Source organism: Calliphora vicina, chromosome 3, assembly GCF_958450345.1.
Source record: "Calliphora vicina chromosome 3, idCalVici1.1, whole genome shotgun sequence".
Classification (NCBI taxonomy): domain Eukaryota; kingdom Metazoa; phylum Arthropoda; class Insecta; order Diptera; family Calliphoridae; genus Calliphora; species Calliphora vicina.
This window is the reverse complement of record NC_088782.1, coordinates 108,217,404-108,240,501: the sequence shown is the minus strand read 5'-3', so window position 1 is coordinate 108,240,501 and position 23,098 is coordinate 108,217,404. Positions and strand designations below refer to the sequence as shown.

The 23,098-nt window shown below is 31.5% G+C and overlaps 1 protein-coding gene across 6 annotated transcripts in view; it reads right to left on the bottom strand.

Moving 5' to 3' along the window:
- Positions 1–23,098, bottom strand: part of LOC135956020 (hemicentin-1-like) — a 317,925-nt gene that overhangs the window by 84,251 nt on the left and 210,576 nt on the right. For all 6 annotated transcript variants that reach the window (XR_010576328.1, XR_010576329.1, XM_065506481.1 and 3 more), the window contains 3 exons: positions 5,441–5,622; positions 3,856–4,031; positions 3,595–3,726 (listed from right to left, as the gene is read on the bottom strand). Coding sequence is in view for 4 of the 6 variants with exons in the window: in XM_065506481.1 (XP_065362553.1) it covers positions 3,595–3,726; positions 3,856–4,031; positions 5,441–5,622 (490 nt within the window). In the remaining 2 variants the exon portion in view is untranslated. The remainder of the gene's footprint in view (positions 1–3,594; positions 3,727–3,855; positions 4,032–5,440; positions 5,623–23,098) is intronic.

Below are 23,098 nucleotides of genomic sequence, written 5' to 3'. Positions count from 1 at the left end.
AGTAGAAAAGTACTTTTCCAAAAATGAAAATTTTGAAAAAATTTAAAAGCTTAGCAAAATAAATTGGGTTTCTTAGTTTATATCAAAATTTAAAAAAGTAATAAAAAAGTACTTTTTTATAAAAAGAAAGAAAATTTAAATTTTTACTGAACGAATAAAAATTTTTTACCATTTTTTCATACAATTTAATGATTTTTGAAATAGTATTAGAAAAGTACTTTTAGTAATTTTTTAAACTTTTTTTTAGAATAACATGAAATTTGAAAATAGTAGTAGAAAAGTACTTTTGTAAGTTTTAGCAAAAAATGAAAATCGTATTTTTTTAAAAGTTTTGCAGAAAAAAAAAATTTAAATATGTACAGTAGAGTGACAATCAGTTGTATGGAAAAAAATTTTTGTTAAAATTTTGAAGAGTGCCGGGTGGAATATTGTGACACTAGGCCTAAATGTTAAGTGCTGAAAATTTGAGCCAAATCGGGCAACGATTTCTGGACGCGCATCGAGGTCAAAGTTCAGACATATGCAAAATTTTACTGTTAATATGGAATAAATAGGTGAAACTCGTTAACTTTCTGCATTGTTTTCTAGAAATATGTAGATTTATTTATATTAATGAATATTACATTAAAAAAAAGTTTTGGAAATTAACCCTGTATCTCCTTTGGTTCAAAATGACCCAAAAACTGTATTATCGCCAAAATTAGAGAAAAATGCAAATTTTTCAGTTTTTGAAAAAAATTTGCTACTAAATAAATACTTTTGCAATTGAATGCAAAAGAATCGAAATATGTACGTAATTATCGTTGTAATGAGATATAAATGACAAAATTTGATTAAAAAATGTTAAAGTTATTACAAATTCGCCAGACCATTATCGTGTTTCAGACCACTTGAACAAAAAATTTAGAAAAAAAATTTAGATATTTCGAGAAAAATTAAAATAAAAGCTCATTTTTACTTAAAATATGTCCATATTTACTTTTATATGAGTTTTTGTCTTCGTAGGATACCGTTAACCTATTCGCAGGTATGGCCAAAAAAAATAATTTTTTTTAACGGCTGTTTCAAAACTCCATTTTCAAATTTTTAAAAATTTTGTTAAACAAATTTCAGATTTTTTCGATCATCACATTGGGGTTTATTGAGATCAAAATAGGGAATAAAAAATGTGAAAAAATTATGTAAATACCTCTTACAGTTTTTCCGTACCTGCGATTTAAATTTTGCGTTTTTCAAGAAAAACAAATTTTTTGTCCATATTTAGGCGAATGAGTCCAATTTCCTTACTGTTATAAATTTTAAGTAAAACCTATTCACAATATTATAGTCCTTGTAATTTTAAATATGTTCTGAAAGTTTTACTAAAATCGGAAAACGATAACCTTTGAATCGTGAAGGTCAAAGGTCAAATTTTTCAATATTTGGAATTTCTAATGAAAAGATAGCGAAATGTTACATATTTTTGGGCCGATTTTCATGAAACTTGAGGAAAATATATACTGGGGTATAGCATTTACAACAACAGTGCAAAAATGAATTTTAACCTTTAAGAGGACTTGGGGTCAAAATGGTTGTGTTTTTCTTGATTTTAAAAGTTGAGAATAATTTGGACCCCAAGTGCTGCTAAGGGTTAATTTCCATTTTTGTGCTGTTATTTTAAATTCTGGACTTTATGTTATATTTTCCTCAAGTTTCATGAAAATCGGCCCAAAAATATGTAACATTTCGCTATCTTTTCATTAGAAATTCCAAATATTGAAAAATTTGACCTTTGACCTTCACGATTCAAAGGTTATCGTTTTCCGATTTTAGTAAAACTTTCAGAACATATTTAAAATTACAAGGACTATAATATTGTGAATAAGTTTTACTTAAAATTTATAACAGTAAGGAAATTGGACTCAGTCGCCTAAATATGGACAAAAAATTTGTTTTTCTTGAAAAACGCAAAATTTAAATCGCAGGTACGGAAAAACTGTAAGAGGTATTGACATAATTTTTTCATATTTTTATTCCCTATTTTGATCTCAATAAACCCCAATGTGATGATCGAAAAAATCTGAAATTTGTTTAACAAAATTTTTAAAAATTTGAAAATGGAGTTTTGAAACAGCCGTTAAAAAAAATTATTTTTTTTGGCCATACCTGCGAATAGGTTAACGGTATCCTACGAAGACAAAAACTCATATACAAGTAAATATGGACATATTTTAAATAAAAATGAGCTTTTATTTTAATTTTTCTCGAAATATCTAAATTTTTTTTCTAAATTTTTTGTTCAAGTGGTCTGAAACACGATAATGGTCTGGCGAATTTGTAATAACTTTAACATTTTTTAATCAAATTTTGTCATTTATATCTCATTACAACGATAATTACGTACATATTTCGATTTTTTTGCATTCAATTGCAAAAGTATTTATTTAGTAGCAAATTTTTTTCAAAAACTGAAAAATTTGCATTTTTCTCTAATTTTGGCGATAATACAGTTTTTGGGTCATTTTGAACCAAAGGAGATACAGGGTTAATTTCCAAAACTTTTTTTTTAATGTAATATTCATTAATATAAATAAATCTACATATTTCTAGAAAACAATGCAGAAAGCTAACGAGTTTCACCTATTTATTCCATATTAACAGTACAATTTTGCATACATCTGAACTTTGACCTCGATGCGCGTCCAGAAATCGTTGCCCGATTTGGCTAAAATTTTCAGCACTTATCATTTAGGCCTAGTGTCACAATATTCCACCCGGCACTCTTTGAAATCTAAAAAAAAAAAATCGGCTGTCACTCTAATGTACAGTTTACCCTGTTTTAAATGGTATTGATAAAGTACTTTTTTTTAAAAAAAACCCTAAATTTTGTAACTTTCTCAAGGTTTAAAGAAAATGTTATAGCTTTACAAATCTTAAAGTTTTAAAGAATTTAATCTGTATAAAAAGCTTTAAGCTCTATAAAAAGCAAAACGTTTTAAGGAAAATGTTAAAGCTTTACAAAAAGCTTAAAGATTTACACAAATTTTAAGCTTTACATAAAAAGCTTTACGAAAAGCAAGAAATTGCTTAAGGTATTGAAGGTATGATTAAGAAAAATTAGAAATCTTTAATGAAAATAAAAAAATAATGAGATTAAAGTATTGAGGTTGTAAACCTTAATAAAGAGCTTAATTCCAAAAGTTTTAAGGAAAATTGTATATCTTTACAAGAAACTTAAGTCTATAACAAAGCATAAAGCTTAAAGCTTTGTAAAAATCGTATGACTTTACAAGAATATTAAAACTTTAAAAAAGTTTTAAAGAAAATGTTGAAATGCTTTAATAAAGTCTTTAAAAGTTTATAGTGTCAAAGTAGTAAAGCTTCAGGAAAGGTTTAAAGCTTTAAGAAATGCTTGAGTAAGTTAAGCTTTCGAAAAAATAAAAGCTATAGAAAAATATGAAAGCTTTAAAAGTAGTTTTAATATTTAGAAAAAGTGTATTAATTTGCAAAGTTTAACTTTCTCAAAAAACCTAAATCACTCTACTATTATTTAATTTATGTTTTCTTAGTTTTAAATTTTTGTCATAAAATATTTCTTGATGTAATTTTACTTACCAACAATTCTTTATCTTCACTGCGCGGTCCCCAGCCGGCAGCATTGTAACCCTCACAGGAATAATTATAGAAAAAGCCACGTCCTATACTTTCCAATAGCAATTTACTGGGATCAATATGACACAAATCCTCCTACAAATTTACAATAGAAAAGAAAATGAAATATTTACTACAACAATATTAAATAAAGTTTCGAACACACAAAACTAAAGCAGCAACAAAATGATATAAATAAAAATGGAAAATAAAAGGAAAACCTACCCTGGTCTCCTCACAATCTGGCAATTCCTTGAGCAATGTTGAATTGGCATACCAACGAACTTTAGTTAAAACCGATGGATTGGCATCTAAGATATTACAAAATAAAGTAACATTCGATTCGTCACTTTCTTTGACAGGACCCTCGGGTATCATCAAAACTTCAACAATTGGTACATCTGTATTAAGTTCAAATGGTGGAAAATATTTGTTATTTTATTACCATTTACACACATAAGAAATAAATAAAATTTTAAATTCAAAAAATTTTAAGGAGTGAGATCGAAAAATTCTTAACATACATATATGTTTATAAAAAAGAAACCACTAAACTTACAGCTTTAATTTTTTTTTTATTTGATTGAAATTATTATTACAATTTACAAAAAAAATTATTTTTATAGTTTTAATCACTAGTGATGAAATTTTGAACCTTTTTCGGAAACCCTTCCATTAACGTTTTTATAGTGCTTTCTGTCACTTTGCTCGAACATGTAGTCCATCTCCGTTTAAAATCTACCACACTTTTGGACACCTTTTTTGTACTCTTCAATTCTCTTTTAACAAGAGCCCAATATCTCTCCACTGGCCTTAGCTCCGGGCAGTTTGGAGGATTTGCCTCTCTTGGTACAAATACCACATTATTGTTCTTGTACCACTCAAGGGCTTGTTTGCCATAGTGACAGGATGCCAAGTCAGGCCAAAAATAAGTGGACACATTATGAAGTCTTATGAATGGAAGCAGCCTTTTTTGTAAACATTCCTTGATGTAAATTTCGGTATTTATAGAGCCCGTTGTAACAAATGAGTGGCTTCTTTTGCCGCAACTGCATATTGCTTGCCATACCAAGAACTTTCTGGGAAATTTTGTCTGCTTTTGGGTCCTAAACTTTTCTTCAACATTCCCTCGAGCATCAGCAACATAAAATTTTTGACCTGGAAGTTGCGAAAAATCTGCCAGAACATACGTTTCGTCATCCATTATGCAGCAAGAATATTTTTTTATAAAACTTGACTTCAATTTCCGTGCTCTGTTTTTGGCCTCTAAATTTTTAGTAGCGTTCCTGTCAGGAACTTTTTGAGCCTTGTATGTTTTTAAACCTGCATTAGCTTTAACTTTTCGTACCAAATAGTCCGAGCACTGAGCTAACCGGGCTGCTTTCCTACCGGATGTGTTGGGAGCTCTTTTGAAAATGCGTTCTATTTTTTTGGCTTTAGAAACATCATGTGGACCATTCCTTCTACCTGAACCAGGTTTTCTATCAACTGACAAGTTCTCCCGGTACTGTTTAATAACATTGGAAACAGTTTGACGGCAGACCTTTGTATGCTTGGCCAACTTTTTGTAAGACCAAGTTGGGTTTTGTTGAAAATATTTAATAATTTCAGTACGCACTTTTTTCTGGTCACTCATTTTAATCAGATTAACCAAAAATTTAATATAATTGACATTACACATAATAACTGACATGTTTTTCAAAGGTAACTTGATCAAAAAAAAATTCAAATAATACTTGGGTTAAAAAATGTAATGAAAAACGTGTGTTAAGAATTTTTCGATCTCACTCCTTAATTTAAAATTACTTACATTGTACATCCAAATCAATTTGCTGTTCGGAAACACCTTTGCCAATGCTATTCGACAATTGACAGGTATAATTACCAATATCCTGCTTATCCGTTGAGCGTATAACCAAGGCTACATTCTCTGAATTGCCACCTTCATAGCGCTCCGTATCATTGACATTGACCACTTCGCCATTACGATACCTAAAATGAACAAGCAGATTAAGAAAAAAAAATTAAATCCATTAAAAAACAAGTAAGAAAGTATGGTCGGTCAAGCCCGACCATATAATACCCTACACCAAGTAAATGAGTAAAAATATTTTTCTTTTAAAATATCAATAATTTATATTTTTGAGTGATTTTCGGAAGTGGGCCTTATATGGGAGCTATGACCAATTATGGACCGATCACCTTGAAATTAGATCGTGTGATTTATGTCTATATTAAAGTTAAGTATGTTGAATTTTGTGTATATACCAAAATTTTTAAGCGATTTATGCACGTTAAAGTGATTTTCGGAAGCGGGTCTATATGGTAGCTATGACTAATTATGGACCGATTGTAACAAAATTTGGTGACATGAATTTTGTATATATAAAACTTATTTGGAGCGAAATTTGTGTAGATACATAGATAAATTAAACATTTATGACCGATAAAGACCAATTTCGAGGGGACATTTGTATGGGGGCTAGGTGAAATAATGGACCGATTTCAGCCAGTTTCAATAGGCTTGGTCCTTGGGCCGAGAAAGTAATATGTACCAAATTTGATCGAAATATCTTCAAAATTGCGACCTGTACTCTGCGCACAAGGTTTACATGGACAGCCAGCCAGCCAGCCAGCCAGCCAACCAGACGGACGGACGGACGGACATAGTTTAATCGACTCAGAAAGTGATTCTAAGTCGATCGGTATACTTTAAGGTGGGTGTTAGACTAATATTTTTGGGCGTTACAAACATCTGCACAAACGCATAATACCCTCCCCACTATGGTGGTGTAGGGTATAAATATGCCACTACACTACATAAAAAAAGAGAAGGAATTTAACGCAGTCGATACATTATTTTTTTTTTGATGAAATTCTTTATAATTTAATGTTATTGAGCAAATATCAATAATAAGTTAACAATTTTTATTGCATACTTTTGTGTGAGTAATTTCTTTTATGGACACATTTATTGCATACTTTTAGTTGCTGCACAGGAGATGGTCTGTCGTTTCAGCAAACACACGAGTATAAATTGTCAATATATTTCTGGTTGCGTTTGAGTGTGCTAATTAACACAGTTGTTTATGACTTTTTCAACGTTTCTTTGTTTGTTTGCTTTCGTTTTTCAATTACATATTTTCCTCGAGTGTATGCGGAAAATTTTAATTTAAATTCTTTAACATTGTGAAAAAAGTGAGAAAAAAACTGGAGAAAATATTTTATAAATAAGTAAGGGAGCTCAACAAAAACCCATTTTTTTTTCAACCAAAACCTCAAATTTATATATGTGCTCACAAACATACATACATACATTTATTTATAAAATGTATGGCAGCGGAAGGATACAAACTTCCTTTGGTTTGCAATTGTTTTCCGTACAACTCCCAACAGCAGCGGCGGCGGCAGCAGCAGTAATCGTAGTAGTTGCATTAACAAACCAGCCATGAATTGCAATACAAATTGTAAAATAATGAAAAAATACGCACACTACAGACAAACATACATACATACATACTTTTGCCCCAAACATGACTGTGAAACGTGCAACATATTTTTTGTGGCATACTTATAGGCGGCTGTCATATGTACAACATGTTTGTTTATACTACCTGTGTACGTTATAAGTGTTTTTTATGTAAACACAAGTGTCTCTGTATTTGTAGAAGTGTACGTTTGTAAGTGTGTATTTGTTCATGTGCGTTTCTGTTTGTTTTTTTTATTGCAATTTTATGTGTCGTAAAGCATTTCGTATTAAACCTTTATCACTTTTTTCAAGCAATACTCTACTTTATTGGAAAAATTGTATGAGATATTACGATAGGTTTTGTAACATGATTTACTGAAAGAAAGCTTTTTGATTAAGAATAAAAGCCTATTATGAATAAAATTTCCAAAAAGTTTTTAAACGCAAGCTATTAAAATTTTTCAATATAGAAGCTTAAATTTGAATGAATAAAAAATAATTTAAATGAAATTGTAGATTTACTGCTTTAGCAATAGTATCATAACAAAAGCTTTATTATAAAAAAACTTTATTATTTGTGTTCTGAAAGAGGAGGATTACTTACTAATCACAAATTTAAAGTAAATTCCAAAGCTCTGCAATTTAATGTAATTGAAAACAAATTTCTTTATTTATATTAATATGTATTTGTAATTAATAATTTTTTTAAAAGTCAAATTAAAATTTATATTCATAGCCATTTTGGATGGAAAACGTCTAAATATTAATTGTAAAATATTCGAAAATGCGATTTTCTTGATAGAGCTTTTTATACATTTTTAAGTTAGAAGATATAATTTTTGAGTTGAGACACATAATGTTTAAATTTTAATTTATTTAAATTTTCTTCTATTTCCAATGCCAAAAATTGAAACTCTGTTCTATAAATTAAATTCCACCACAAATAAAATTAAGTGTCAAAAATTAATAAAAAATATTTTTTTTCGTTTGAGTAAAATTAACGTGTTTCGGCAAAAAAGTGTCCTGAAATGTATTAAAAAAAATGCGAAATATTGTGTAGAAGTGTAGTAAAGTGGTTCGGACTCTATTTAATTGGAATATCGAAGTTAAAATTTCAAGTATTTTTATGTGTATAATTCTCTCACAAGTATGTTGAATTCACATATCACAAGTACGTATGAAGAGAGTAATTATTTTACTCGCAGCCTACTCTCAGTTGCGCCTCTAGTTGTACCCTATGTATATCCCACTCGCATCCCACTAAGGGACCAAAAAGCCCTTGAAGAAATATACCTAAGCTTTTTTTTGAACAAACAATGGAACCATTATGCAAAAAAAATATTGATTTTGAGAAAAAAAAATCAAAATTGTATGTCTTGAACTACAAACATTTGTTTTGTTAGATATCACACTGAGCGACCAAAAAGCTCTTAAAGGAATATATATACCTGAGCTTTCTTTAGAGAGAAAAAATTTAAAAATTGTTTTTATTATTTGTTTCGAAAGATTTAAAAATAGATATTTAATCTATTTCGGACACATTTTGCAAAGAATAATTGGTAATAAGTTACATGGATGAGAAATTTGAACTCAGAGACTACAAGACCGATCTTTTGAAAAATTGTGTCTGAATTACTATCCAATAGGACTAACCAACATTTTACGGAATGTGCTGAAGAATTTATAAAATATTATTATAAAACATCAAAGCCAAAGAATAACATGAAAGGAAGCCTCTCAATTTTTCTACAACAACATATCTCTCTCGTCACATACAGGTAGTATGTGAATTCAACACACTTGAGAGAGAGATTTAACCTCAAAATTTTTTCATGAAAATTGCAATAAAATTGCAACTCTAATACACTCTTTCACAGATACATAATATTCTTTTATTTGTTTCCACACATTTAAACCAAAAAAATATCCGAAACATGTATGTATATTTTGCACAAACGAATAATATATTTTTTTTTTTGACTTTTAATTTTTGGGGGCTGAAAAAATTAAAACTGAAAAAACACATTTGTAAAATTTGGTATTGAAAATTAATAAGAAATTCGAATAAATGAATTTTTTTGCAGAAGTTATGGAAGAAAAAGCAGAAAAATATATTTATAAAATCTTTCCAAATCAAATATACGTTAAATAATTTGAGAGTTGTTTGAATTTTTAAATTTAATTGTAATAAAATTTTGTTACAATTTTTAAGTCGCTTTTTTACAACAAGGTGTGTTTCAGGAGTGTGGTGAAATACATATAAACAAAATGTTACCACTACATTCATAGACTTAGGTTTTTTTTGACAACGTTTCACTTCTTGTTATTATTCTTTGATCAAAGCTAATTTAAGCAAAACTGAATTTATATTTAAATTGTACAAAGAAATCAGAAAAGCTTTTAAATGAAAACAAATAAAGAACTATATTCGGCTTTGTCGAATTTTAATTTATATACCCTTCCCCAATACCCTTAACTCTAAACTAAATATTAACAAATATTTAAACAATTTTTCAAAGCATTGTAATCAATTGCTTAGTTAATAATTTTTAAAGCTTTTATTTGCAAAGCTTTCATAATAAAAAATCTTATATTAAAAGCTTTTATACAAAGAGCTTTTCATATTAAATGCCTTTACTTTTAAGTTAAACGATTTTTAAACATAAGAGCTTTTAGCTAAAAGTTTTATATTAAAGCTTTTATGTTAAATATTTTGTATACTTGAAGCTTTTGAGTTACATGATTTCATATTAAAATATATTAAAATATATTGTAGCCAAACAAACTTTATTAGAACTTTTACGAAATTAAGCTGTTAGAGCAATAATATTGAACGCTTTTATATTAAAATCTTAAATATTAGAATTATTGGTGTTGAACATAGTTTTTATTAAAAACTTTGATATTGAAAGCTTTTATATTAAGAGCTTTGATGTTCAAATATTTTGTATTAAAGCTTTTAAAATGAAATCTTGATTTTTAAAAACTTTGATATTAAAACCCTTTTAAATTGTTGGGTGTATGACTTAACAATTGGGACTTACAATGGATGACGTATCTTTTGAAGGCGGTTTTTGTTCTTAATAACTTATAAGTAATTTGGAAGGGTACATATCTATCATTTATTCCCATTTAGTTATTGAAAAGTATAGTGTAAACAATAAAATTTTCTTTTCTTTGAAAATGTCGAATTTTGTGCCAACAAAGCGTCATGTGCGGGTAATTTTGCTTTACTTCTTTTGTTTGAAAAGAGTGCCGTGAAGCACACCGAAGCTTATGGTGAATGTGTTTCATCGTTTGTGCGGTTTAGAAGTGGTGATTTTGACACGGAAGACAAATATCGCCCATGTCAGCCAAAAAAAAAAACAAGAATTGGTGACATTACTTCATGAAGATTGTTGTCAAACTCAACAAAGCTTGCAAAATCATTGGGAGGTACCTGAACAAGAATTTTAAAACGTTTTTCAGCAGCAGGATTCATCCAAAAACAGAGAAATCGGGTACCATACGAATTGAAGCAAATAATGAAAGACGATTTTGTATGTCTGAATTGCTGATTGATAGCTGTAAAAGAAAATCATTACTTGCAATGAGAAATGGATACATTACGATAATCGGAAGCGTAAGAGATCGTGTGTGAAGCCTGGCCATCAAGTCGAATTCACACCAAAGCCAAATAACGGTACCGTGAAATAGCTCCCAAATGAAATAACTCCCAATGAAATAACTCCCTATGAAATAATTCCCATCAAAAATTAAATAATACCCAAACTTGAAAAATTAAATAACTACCAAAGAGTAAAATGAAATTACACCCAATAATCGGCGGTTTCATAATTTTAAAAATATTACTCCCAAAAAAGCGAAATAACTCCCAATGAAATAAATCCCAATAGAAATGAAATAATTCCCAATCCGAAGCAATTTATTTATGTAAACTAAAATAAGGAACTTCAGAAGTGCAATTATTCTTCGCTTACCAAACATTTTTTGCATTACGGCAATATGGCGTAGCTCAAAGTTTTACTCCTCTGGGATGTGTCAAAAACTGGCTTCACTCAGAAAAATTTTTTGCATTGCCGCCCTTCGGCCGGACGCTAAGGTTTTCTCCTCCAGGGTGTATCAAAAGCTGACTTCGCTGAGAAAACATTTATTTCATTGCTGAAAGGTTTTATAATATTTCAGAAAGCCGATTTTCATTTCGCACCAGATTAAGAAATCGTTGCAACCTGACAAAGGCCGACGATGTAAAAATAATCTTTTCTGAGCGAAGCCTTTGCGAACGGCCAAAGGCCGGCAATGCAAAAAACTTTTCTGAGTGAAGCCAGTTTTTGATATTTTGAAATAATGAAATAACTTCCTATGCGTTAGGAGTTGTTTCATAATGAAGTAAGTCCTAAGTTGTATGAAAAATTTGTTGGGTGTTATTTCATCTTTTCGTGGGGAGTTATTTCATTTGGGAGTTATTTCACGGTACCCCAAATAACCATGGCGCTAAGGTAATGCTCTGTATTTAGTGGGATCTAAAGTGTCCTATCTATTATGATGTGCTGAAATCTGACGAGACTATTACCGAACGTAACTGATTCAAAATATGTGGCCAGACATGAAAGCGTAGTATTCCATCATGACATTGCCCAGCCACATGTTGCAATACCTGTTAAAAAGTGTCTGGAATGAAGGGGATGGTAAGTTTTGCCTCACCCGCTTTATATTCCAGACCTTACCACGTCCGACCACTATTTGTTTCGATCGATGTAGATCGTTCTCTCTGGGATGCGCTTCACTTTGGAACAGAGTATCTGAAAATGACTTGATTCGTTCTTGGCCTCAAAGGATGATCAGTTCTTTTGGCTCGGAATTTATATTTTTCCAAAAAAATGGGCTAACAATGGCTATTACTTTGTATACATTTATATTCAACAAATGTTTCAAAATAAAAGCTAACAGTTTGAAAAATCTAGCATTTTTATAAAAGGTTATGTAATATTGTTTATTCTCTTAAAAGCTCTCAATTAAAATAAAAGCCTTTATATTTATTTTTTAAAAAAAGCGTTTGTAAAATGCTTTTATATGAATTAAAACAAATATGTATTTAAAACAGTTACCACCAGCTCATAAGCAAAATGTTCGAGCTTTTACAAAAGAGCTTTTGTGCTTTCACACTGAAAATGCTTGCTGTTTTTTTTGGAAAACAAACAACGATCAGCCGATGTTACGCTATGTACTTTGTACTTTAAAAAAAGAGCTTTCAAAGCTTTTTAACACGAACTCAAATATTGGTGTATGTGTGCTTGGGCGTAACTGATTTAAAACATTTATATTAAAAGCTTTTATATTAAGCTAAAATTTTAACTTTTTATGAATAAAGAATATTGAATATTTTTGTCTGTTGATGACAATCTGTTATAATTTTAAATGCAAAACGACACTTTGTAAGTAAAAAACTATTTTATACTTTCTTCTAGAAACCTATTTAACAGCTTTTCATTTACTAATACATTTTTTAAATTTAAAGCTTCATACAAATTATTGATGTTTTCAATTTCAATTTCTTCAATCTTATAACATCCACTTAAAATCAAGATTTGTGGCCATTAATTTAATCAATTTTTTTTATAAGGATTTTTTTTGTTTTTGTTGTATTTTCATTTTCAATTTAGTTGAAGGTCGATTTATAATATCTACTTATGAAAGTTAATGTCTAAAGATGTTAAGAAAAATTATTGTCTATTTGTTTTTATAGGAAATCTGTCTACTTTCATTTATTAGACTACAACATGTCTGCCGTCTGTTTCAATACCTGTCTGGTAATAATGTGTCTGGTATTTTTAGATAAACGAAACGTGGGTTAAATATAATAATAAAGAGGTGGTAAACAGAAAAATTTTCAAAACTTAATAACATTTTAAGGAAAATAAAAACAAACCAAATTTATATCAATTAACAAAAGAACAAAACAAATATAATTGAGTGTATTTTGAATAACTTTCTTAAGAACTGGAGATAGGTCTAAAGGAATCTTAATTAAAATTATGCTAAAGAACTAAAGAAAATAAATTCCAGACAAATACAATTAAACCCACTGAGTCTGTGTAAATAAAACAAATGTCAATTATATTTATTATTATTCTTGCTAATGTCGTGTAACTTTTTACATGACCTTCATGTCTTAATATTATTTAGAAATGACTTTCTAACAATTTTCTTAATTATCTATAACATTTGTTTGAAAATTATATATGACTAACAAAAACTTTTGTATTTAAACAGACAGACAAAACAATCAACAACCCAGAAAGATGTCTTTCAAAGAAAATTTCCTACTGTAACCATTTTTTTACTTTTAAAAGAGTAGGGTATACCTTAGGTCGTATAGACTTCACTCCCATACCTTTTTTTCATAATATTACGCACTTTTATTTGTCATGTTGCCATACAATTTATATAACTTGGTTTTAATATATTAAAATATCTGCAAAAAAAAAAGAACAGCATGAATATATTTCCAACAATTTCATTTAATACTCTTGTTCAACAACTCAACACTCGTGCCAGAGACATGTAAAAAAAAAAAATATTTTTTTTATTTTAAATTTTTTATTATTATTCTGCAACACTGGTGGTTGTGTGCGAAAGTTATGCATATAGGTTTTAAATTTTGTATACAAACATAACTTCTCTGTAAATATTGTAGTAATATTTAGTATAAGTCCTTTAAACACATTCATACATAAATCCTTTCTGCCTGAACATTCACACATATGTATGAGTGTAATTAATTTTAATTATAGCAATGCAATAAGCCGAATTGCTTGTAAGTTAATGACCTCGTGGTGCTGCCACTATTTTTTCTGGCTTTTTTTTTACACATTCGGAAACATATAAACAATCTATATATCAAGCTCATGCGAAAACCAAATCCAATTTCTTTCCCACCAACCCTTAAGCTGTATCAGCGAGCCAACCAACGCAACCAGTCCAACCATTGCAATCTCATTACAATCGAATTTTATTGTAATTTTCTTACTTTTTTTCATGTTTTTCAGTTTGTTTTTTTGTTGTTGTGTGCTCTTTGTAACTTCTCGAATTTTTTTTAAAGGAAATATACAACCGAATAGTAAAAGTCAATGTGTTGTTATTATTTGTGGCTACAGTGGGGCATAACAATAAGAAAAAGCTGTAGGAGATGTGATCCTTTATACTGAAACTTTATAATTCAATAGAGTTTACTTTTATACTGAAATTTTAGAACTCAATCGTGGTTCCCTTTATGCTAAAAATTTATATCAAAATTGGGGTTACTTTTATACTGAAATTTCAAATTCAATCGTGGTTCCTTATACTGAAAATTTATACCACAATTGGGGTTACTTTTATACTGAAATTTTAGAACTCAATCGTCATTCCTTTTATACTGAAATTTAAAAACTCAATCGTGGTTCCTTTTATACTGAAATTTTAGAACTCAATTGTGGTTCCTTTTATGCTGAAAATTTATATCACAATCGCGGTTACTTTTATACTCAAATTTCAAAACTCAATCGTGGTTACTTTTATACTGAAATTTTAGAACTCAATCGTGGTTCCTTTTATACTAAAAATTTATATCACAATCGCTGTTACTTTTATACTGAAATTTCAAAAATCAATCTTGGTTCCTTTTATACTTAAATTTTAGAACTTCTCTTATACTGAAATTTTAGAACTCCTTTTATACTGAAAATTTATACCACAATCGTGGTTACTTTTATACTGAAATTTCAAAACTCAATCGTGGTTCCTTTTATACTCAAATTTATATCAAAATCGTTGTTACTTTTATACTGAAATTTCAAAACACAATCGTGGTCACTTTTATACTCAAATTTCAAAACTCAATCGTGGTTCCTTTTATACTGAAAATTTAAATCACAATCGTGGTTACTTTTATACTGAAATTTCAAAACTCAATATTGGTTCCTTTTATACTTAAAGTTTAGAACTCCTTTTATACTGAAATTTTTGAACTCCTTTATACTGAAAATTTATATCACAATCCGGGTTACTTTTATACTGAAATTTCAAAACTCAATCGTGGTTCCTTTTATACTGAAATTTCAAAACTCAATCTTGGTTCCTTTTATACTTAAATTTTAGAACTCCTTTTATACTGAAATTTTTGAACTCCTTTTATACTGAAAATTTATATCACAATCGGGGTTACTTTTATACTGAAATTTCAAAACTCAATCGTGGTTCCTTTTATACTCAAATTTATATCACAATCGCGGATACTTTTATACTGAAATTTCAAAACACAATCGTGTTCACTTTTATACTCAAATTTCAAAACTCAATCCTGGTTCCTTTTATATTGAAAATTGAAATCACAATCGTGGTTACTTTTATACTGAAATTTCAAAACTCAATCGTGGTCACTTTTATACTGAAATTACAAAACTCAATCGTTGTCACTTTTATACCGAAATTGCAAAACTCGATCGTGGTTGTGTGACATAAAACAGATTGTTTCACAATAACACGTGGGCTGTTTATGTGGTCGACGGTGGACTTATGGGGTCTGAATCCAGCTTGTTCCTGCCTTAGATTTGGTGTTACCCTGTCTGAAATTCTTTTGGCTAGTTATTAGGGTCCTTGAGATCGCCCTTTTTTGATATATTTATTATCACGCCCTCAGTCAGCTCGTTGTCGCTTTCGCAGAATGTACGAATGATTGCCAGTATTATTTCGTTTATAATGGTCATCTCATACCTCAACCTGCTGCTCTTCTGTGGGCGCAAGTTCACCGTTCGCACCTCTTAGGGGCCTTTGGGAGGTCGTATAACCATTCGTGAGTTTCCTCAGAGATATATACATATTACTGGTACGATGACTGCCTGCTGCTATTTGTGCATCCTTGCTGACTTCGTCCATCTATTTCCTTTTGTCCCGACGAGCAATGCGTTTCACTTCTCTTTCGAGCTCGTAACGTATCTAGAAGTGTAGTTTAACACTACGAGTTCGAGCTGTAATGAGATCAGATTTCGTGCTTTTCCGTATATCTGGTTCCATAAATATAGACTTCACATTTTTTCCATTCCGTTAGCTCATCTACTTGGCAAAATTTAACAGCATTTCTCAAGGCTTCGGAATATGCAGTGGCATCTTCTCCATCCTTCAGTTTATTTATGTCAATAGGTCGCATTTCTCCCATATTGCCGGCATCTCGATTAGCCTCAAGTTTGATACGCAACTCTGCGACTAGAAGATGGTGATCACTTGCCATGTCTGCACCCCTATGACTACGGACATCTAATAGAGAACCCCTCCATTTACCGCTGATCGCCATGGTTCCAGCCCGAACCATTATTTACACTCTTTTTTACCACTGTAAACATTTGTGTGAGTTCGTGTGCCCGTAAAAGAGTTTCTGCTGGTTTGCTTCGCATGTATCTGTGCATGTACTTTCGTTTAATAAACGGATGTACGTTTTAATAGCTAACGGAAAAAAATATTAAAATTATTTTCATTCTTTCAATCTATAGCTGTTGATGTTGTTGTTTTTGCCTTTTTCCCACTGCCAGTGATGTAAACTTATATGTTTTCTTGTTCTTTTTTTTGTTCATATTTTTATTTTTATTTCATTTATGCGCCCAAAAAAGTATACTTCACTTTTAATAGTATTATTATGTATTGCCATTAAATGTATTAAAGATAATGTTGTATTTTTTGTTGTTGTTATGTCTGCTTAATTTTTCGCTCTTTCAAACTTTCTCACACACACACAAAGATTTCCTGTTATAAAACCAGCTAGCTGCCTTTATAGGTTTTCATGTTATTGGCCTCGTTAGTAGTAAATGCGTTATAATGGCTTTAAATGCTTGCAATGATTGTTTTTATTTTAGTGTTTATTTTTCAACTTTAAGTTCTGCTCATTATTTTTGCCGTTTTTATTTTCAATAAAGGTCACACACACACACAACACAGCAGACGAAATTGTTGCTGTGAAATTATTGTTTAATATATAAACAATTTGTAGTTATAATGAGTGGAATTTGTAAGGTCTTGCCAAATGGCAAAGTAATCGAGAGAGTATAATTAAGCAACAAAGTGTTTAGTGGTTATGGGTAGTAATACGATTTAATTGATGGTAGTAATTGTTAGCAACAATGTAAGTAAGTTAGTTAATGGTGTTTGGAGAGTATGATTTTAAAAACTATTAAACGATTTCAAAACGACAACAATTAAAACTTTAACATAAATTGTCTCATAGTGGGAAAATTCTTAAAAATGGTGCAGTGTTAAGCGAATCTGTTGGAAAGATATCCCAAAATTATTTTAAAAATCCCTCAATCTTCCATATGGACAAGCTTTGGTCATCGATTTTGTTAGTTAAAACTACTGGAATATTATCAGGAACACAAAGACACTAAGACCTTAGACTTATAAGTCATTGAGCAACTTTTGTAGCGGCGTTGAAAGCTCCTCTGAGACTAGCCGCTTGCTCAAGATTCTGTCTAAATCACCAACCGTCCAGGGCTACATTAAAAAAAGAAGTTAGATGGACCACCAGTGGACATGAGACACTTGAAGTGCTCATGGACACTCACTTTCTGGGAAGCCTGCCGGTTAATACAGCATATAAATCCCAACCGCATGATAGGGTCTCATCCAAAATTGATATTAACGAGGATAAGGTACTTTGGGCCATTCGGAGCTTTGATCCATATAAATCTCCAGGCCCAGATACCAGCTGACCTGCATAACAACGCAGAGTTAGTTACACCATGGCTGATGACAATCTTTCAAGTCTGTCTCTCATGGACCTACATACCCAATAGTTGGACCGAATGCAATATGACTTTCATCCCGACGGGTGGTAAGGCTTTACATTTTTCACTCACTAGTGGCGTATATCTATCGAATTCCGCAATAACACACTCGTGGTCTTTCTGGATATAGAAGGAGCCTTCAATAATATGAAGTCTCCAACCATAATATCAGACCTAGATTCCCTAGGTTTCGATCAACCGCAGTTAAGTTCATTAGGTACCTTCTTAACTATAAGATCATTCGTTCCAAAAATGGGACGACTAAGATCTCTAGATGTGCCAAAAGAGGCACTCCCCAGGGAGGGTGTCTCCTCTCCACTTCTGTGGCACCAGCACTTTAACAGTCTGCTTAAGAAATTAGACTCCCAAAATTACAAGACTATAGCCTACGCGAATGATGTAGCGGTGGCAGTTTCAGGGATTCATCTGGGCTCGATATCTCAAATACTGGAGACGGCACTTGAAGTATTAAATCGATGGATTAACGATAGTGGCTTGAGTGTAAACCCCAGCAAAACTGAACTTGTACTGTTCTCATTAAAGACGAAGTATTAATCGATGGATTAACGATAGTGGCTTGAGTGTAAATCCCAGCAAAACTGAACTTGTACTGTTCTCATTAAAGACTAAGATCCCTATGTTTACGTTACCCCGACTGAGCGGAACCCAATTGTCACTCTCGGAAAATGCAAAGTACATGGGCATTACACTCGACAGGAAATTATCCTGGAAACTCAACACTGAAGCAAGAACTTCCAAGGACATGACGGCTATATATGTCTGCAAAAAGGTCATAGGCATGATAATGGATATTTGACCCTGGAACGTGAACTGGTTAGTTGATACGCTTACTAAAGCTATACTATTCTACGGGGTCGCTGTCTGGTGGAAGGCAATGTATAGGGCCTCCAACCGTATACTCCTTGAGAGGGTATTAAGAAGAGTGGGAATCCTGATGACAGGGACATTGCGTACTACTGCGACGAAGTCGCTCTTTATTCTTATCTACTGAACACGGCCTTTAGGCTTAACGCCTGCAACTCATGAAATTATAGATCCTACGAATATGCTTGCATATTAGAAAGTATTCAAAATCTTCCTGATCATACTGATTACTGCAACCCCGAACACTACATCCAGAGGAACTTCGGTTTCTCGATCCCATCCATTATGGAACCTATTGATGGTCTCTCCCTTGATACAATGAGGCTATTCATCTATAACGATGGGTCCAAAAAGGAGGATAGAATGGGCGGTGGTGTCTATATTCCTGAATTTGGAATAAGAATGTCCTTTAGACCCCCAAGTGGATGCAGCATTCTACAGGCAGAGTTACCGGCCACTAGAAGAGCGGCCAACTGGTTCAGATATTTAAAGGTATATGGTAGAGATATCCGTATATGTACTAACAGTAAAGCCGCAAGCAAATCCGTGATAGGTGTTTATACAACATCGAATATAGTCCAGGAAAGCCGGACATCCATAAATGAGATGGCGAGACATTCGACAGTTGTAATCACTTAGGTACGTAGACACAGGGATACTGAAGGCAATTGTATTGCTGATTACTTGGCGGGAAGAGGAGACTCGATGTTGGAAGACGTTATCAACTTGCAAGCAATGGATACATAACGGAAATTATGAACTTGCCCAAACAAGGTGAGGTAATGAAGATCATATGGCCTTACAACGAATACTACTTAACAATATGCTGGCGTTGGTTACCGAGAATTTCACTTTCTGTTCCTATGCTGCAAGACTTCTGCAGAAGTTGTCAGAATGAGGAGGAGGAAGGAATCTTTTGTAATTGTCTGGCACTGGGTGGTTTACGTGCCAGGCTTTTTGGTGAGCGATCCTTTGGTAACCTCTCCGGGTCATCTGTGAAGGAACTAAGTTGCATATACGCATTTATTAGGGAAAGTAGGTGGTTGATAGGACCCTACATGCAAATTGCAGCTTATAGTGACCCAGAAACTGGCCCATGCTGTTCTTCGTTAGTTGAACTCAGTGAATTTCATGAATTCTTAACTTCTTCTCCTTATAATCCTCCAATTTCTACCTATACTTTTATCTTGCAAACTTCATTCTGACTTAATCTATAGATTTTCCTTCTACTTTCTTTTCTATTTTCTCTTCAGGTACCACAAAGGGAACAATCATTGGACCTAAGAGAGCTGTACGAAACTAAGGTTTCGGAAAAATGCCGGATTACCTAACCTAGACTTATAAGAATATTAAACAAATTTTATAAAAAAAATTACCAGCCTAATGTATCTGTACTGCTTTACCACAAAATCTTTAAGATATCGTCATCAAATTTTGATCTAATTAAAGCCATTAAACTCCTCTAATTGCAAAATTTCTACAAATCAAATGCTCATTCCACTATAAATACTACATATGAAGACTACCAAATGTTTTGTTAAATTTTCATCACATTACAAACTTAAATGACAATTATTTGTTTCATTTAAGTTGCAATGCTATACTGCTAACGAATTACTACAAAATTTTCTAATTAAAAACAAATATAACATTTGAGGCAAATATAAACAGAACAGGAACACAAGCTTATGTACTTAGATACACACAACAACTGCTGACAAAAATAGATGACAATGCAATACTAACTAACAATTATTTGTCAAAATGCTACAGCACTGCTGTTGCCTAACCGTTCCTTGTTGCAACAGCATTCACAGCTTACCATCACTACTTCTACCAGTGCTTACTGAGGCATGCACCAGCAGCAGTAGCAACATTTATAGAATGTTTGTAAGTCCTTATGGAACATGTGCTATGCGTAACTGATAATAACAGCTGTAAACAAAGGCAGACGGCAGAAGGATATACAGCTATACAAGTAGGAGTTCTCATACAACGGAAGAGTTGCCTTGGTTTTTGGGGTTGTGTTGGTTTTTTTTTTGTTGTTGTTCCTGTTTAAGCTGTAGCTATAAATGGGTTGTGGTGGCAACGTTTTAAATGAATTTAATATTTATTATCATTTAAATATAGCTGTGATATCATGTAGGTTGGGGTATGGTACTACAAAATGTATTCAGTTGGCTAAATTTTAATATACATAAGAATTTAAATTATTAAGGCAATCAGAAAGTTTGAAATTAGATCTAAAATAAAATATAGCTTTCAATCAAAAAATTTTAACAAAACTTATTATCTTAAATAAGTCTTAATATGTGTTCTCACTTTTTCTGACACAAGTCTCATTTTTAGCAACTTTTTTTGTAAAAAAAGACACTTTAAAGACAACTGAATAGAAAGAAAAAACAAAAAAAAAAAGCCACATGCTCTAATTGAAAATGCCACAAAAAAGCAAATGTGGCAAATGCAACACAACTACCACAAAAGCAAGAGCAAGAAAGAAAAAAACAACAACTAGCAAAGTGCTGTAAAAGTCACCTACCAAAATTAAACACATACACACAAAACTGCTAGAAGAGACATACTCTCCTACAAAAACGAAAAAAGAAAAATAACAATTTTCAATGCTTCACTTGTGGCAACCACATATCAACTCAAATTGACAACATTTTTGGAAAATCTTAAGAAAATTGAATTCAAGGAACAAACTGACTTAATACACAAACCTACACACCTCCTAAAAATATGCTACACAAAACCCCCCCTACAAATATGCTTTGAACAAGCAGTCAAGTGTAAAATGCTGATGTGCTGGAGTATGTTTATACACACTCTATAACAAAATAAACTTTATAGACAACTATTGCCATAAACTCTATAAAACTATATATAGTATGTGTATATGCCCATGCATTTGTATAATATGAAAATAGTGGTTTCAAACTGACGATAATAGTTGGTTGGTTGCTTGCTGTTTGCTAAAAGAAAAACAACCAGAAATAAGTCAAAAAAGTCAAAATCTTAACATTTTCATCAAAAATTTCTTGTAAATTTGCTCATATATATAGACAGACATATGCATCCTTGTTTTAAGCCACAAGCGAGAGATTGTGTGTGTGTGACTTGCCTGATAACAAAATATTTGTTAAACAAAATGCAAGAAAACAAAAAAATAGAGGAAATGTCTGTCAGCTGTGCTCTTAAGGATTCTTTAGTCTTAATTATGCTACATTGTAAACTAAAGTCATCATCATATGTTTTAGTGCCAGTTTTTTTTTTTTTTTTGATTTTCAGATTTTCTTTATGCACTAATGACATAAAAAGAAATTGTGGCAGGGAGAACGAATTGAAAGTTGCTGTAAATTTAACAATAAACTAAATTTGTTTAATAACAAGGTATGAAATTTGTAGTAATTTGATGTTGCACAAATATTTGAATTCAAATCCATAGAAACTTATTGTTGGGATCCAGGAAGAAGCTAATTCCAAATGGCCAGAGTTGTATAATTTCAAAAAGATTCTACACAAATTTCCTCCAAAAACAAGGCTTTCATTCAGCAGTCCTTAGACGAAATGATATTGATCGTATATATTTGGATTTGCTTTGCATCTACTACATTTTGTTTTCTTCCTTTTACGTTCCTACCCGCAAGGCGAAACTATAAAGCAGTGAGTCCACAAGCAAGTCACTTGCGGAAGAACTTCTGCAAGTATTTGCTGAAGTGTTTCCGCTCAAATTGAAACTTACGGAAGTCTGCTTTCAGAAGTAGTTTGTAGAAGAAGGCGAAAATATAAAGCAGTGTGTCCACTAGCAAGTCACTTGCGGAAACATTTGTGCAAGTATTTGCTGAAGTGTTTCCACTCAAATTTAAACTTGCGGAAGTCTGCTTTCAGAAGTAGTTTGTAGAAGTTATTACGACGAACTTGCTGCAAGAAATTGCAGACGTGTTTCCACACAAAGTAAGTACAGCTAGCAGTAGAGTTTATTTTCTTTGTTTACTTCTTGACCAAACTGCGTTCGGAGATTGAGAAATTTCATTATGACATCTTCTTCGGGCGCGTCTATATCACTGGCTATTGCCTTTAAAGCGTTTTGTTTTTTTTAATTTTACTCTTATAATCTTTTGATGACATGTCCCATAATTCAGGATATCTTTCTTGTTTTTTAATTACCAACTGAGTTCGTTCACTGCTCCAAACTAATTTATTTATGTTAATTTTTGGAAATGAACTCAAAAAAACACAAAATAACTAAAAGCAAAAGCGAATACCACAAACCCTTTACCCGATGTACACCTGACTT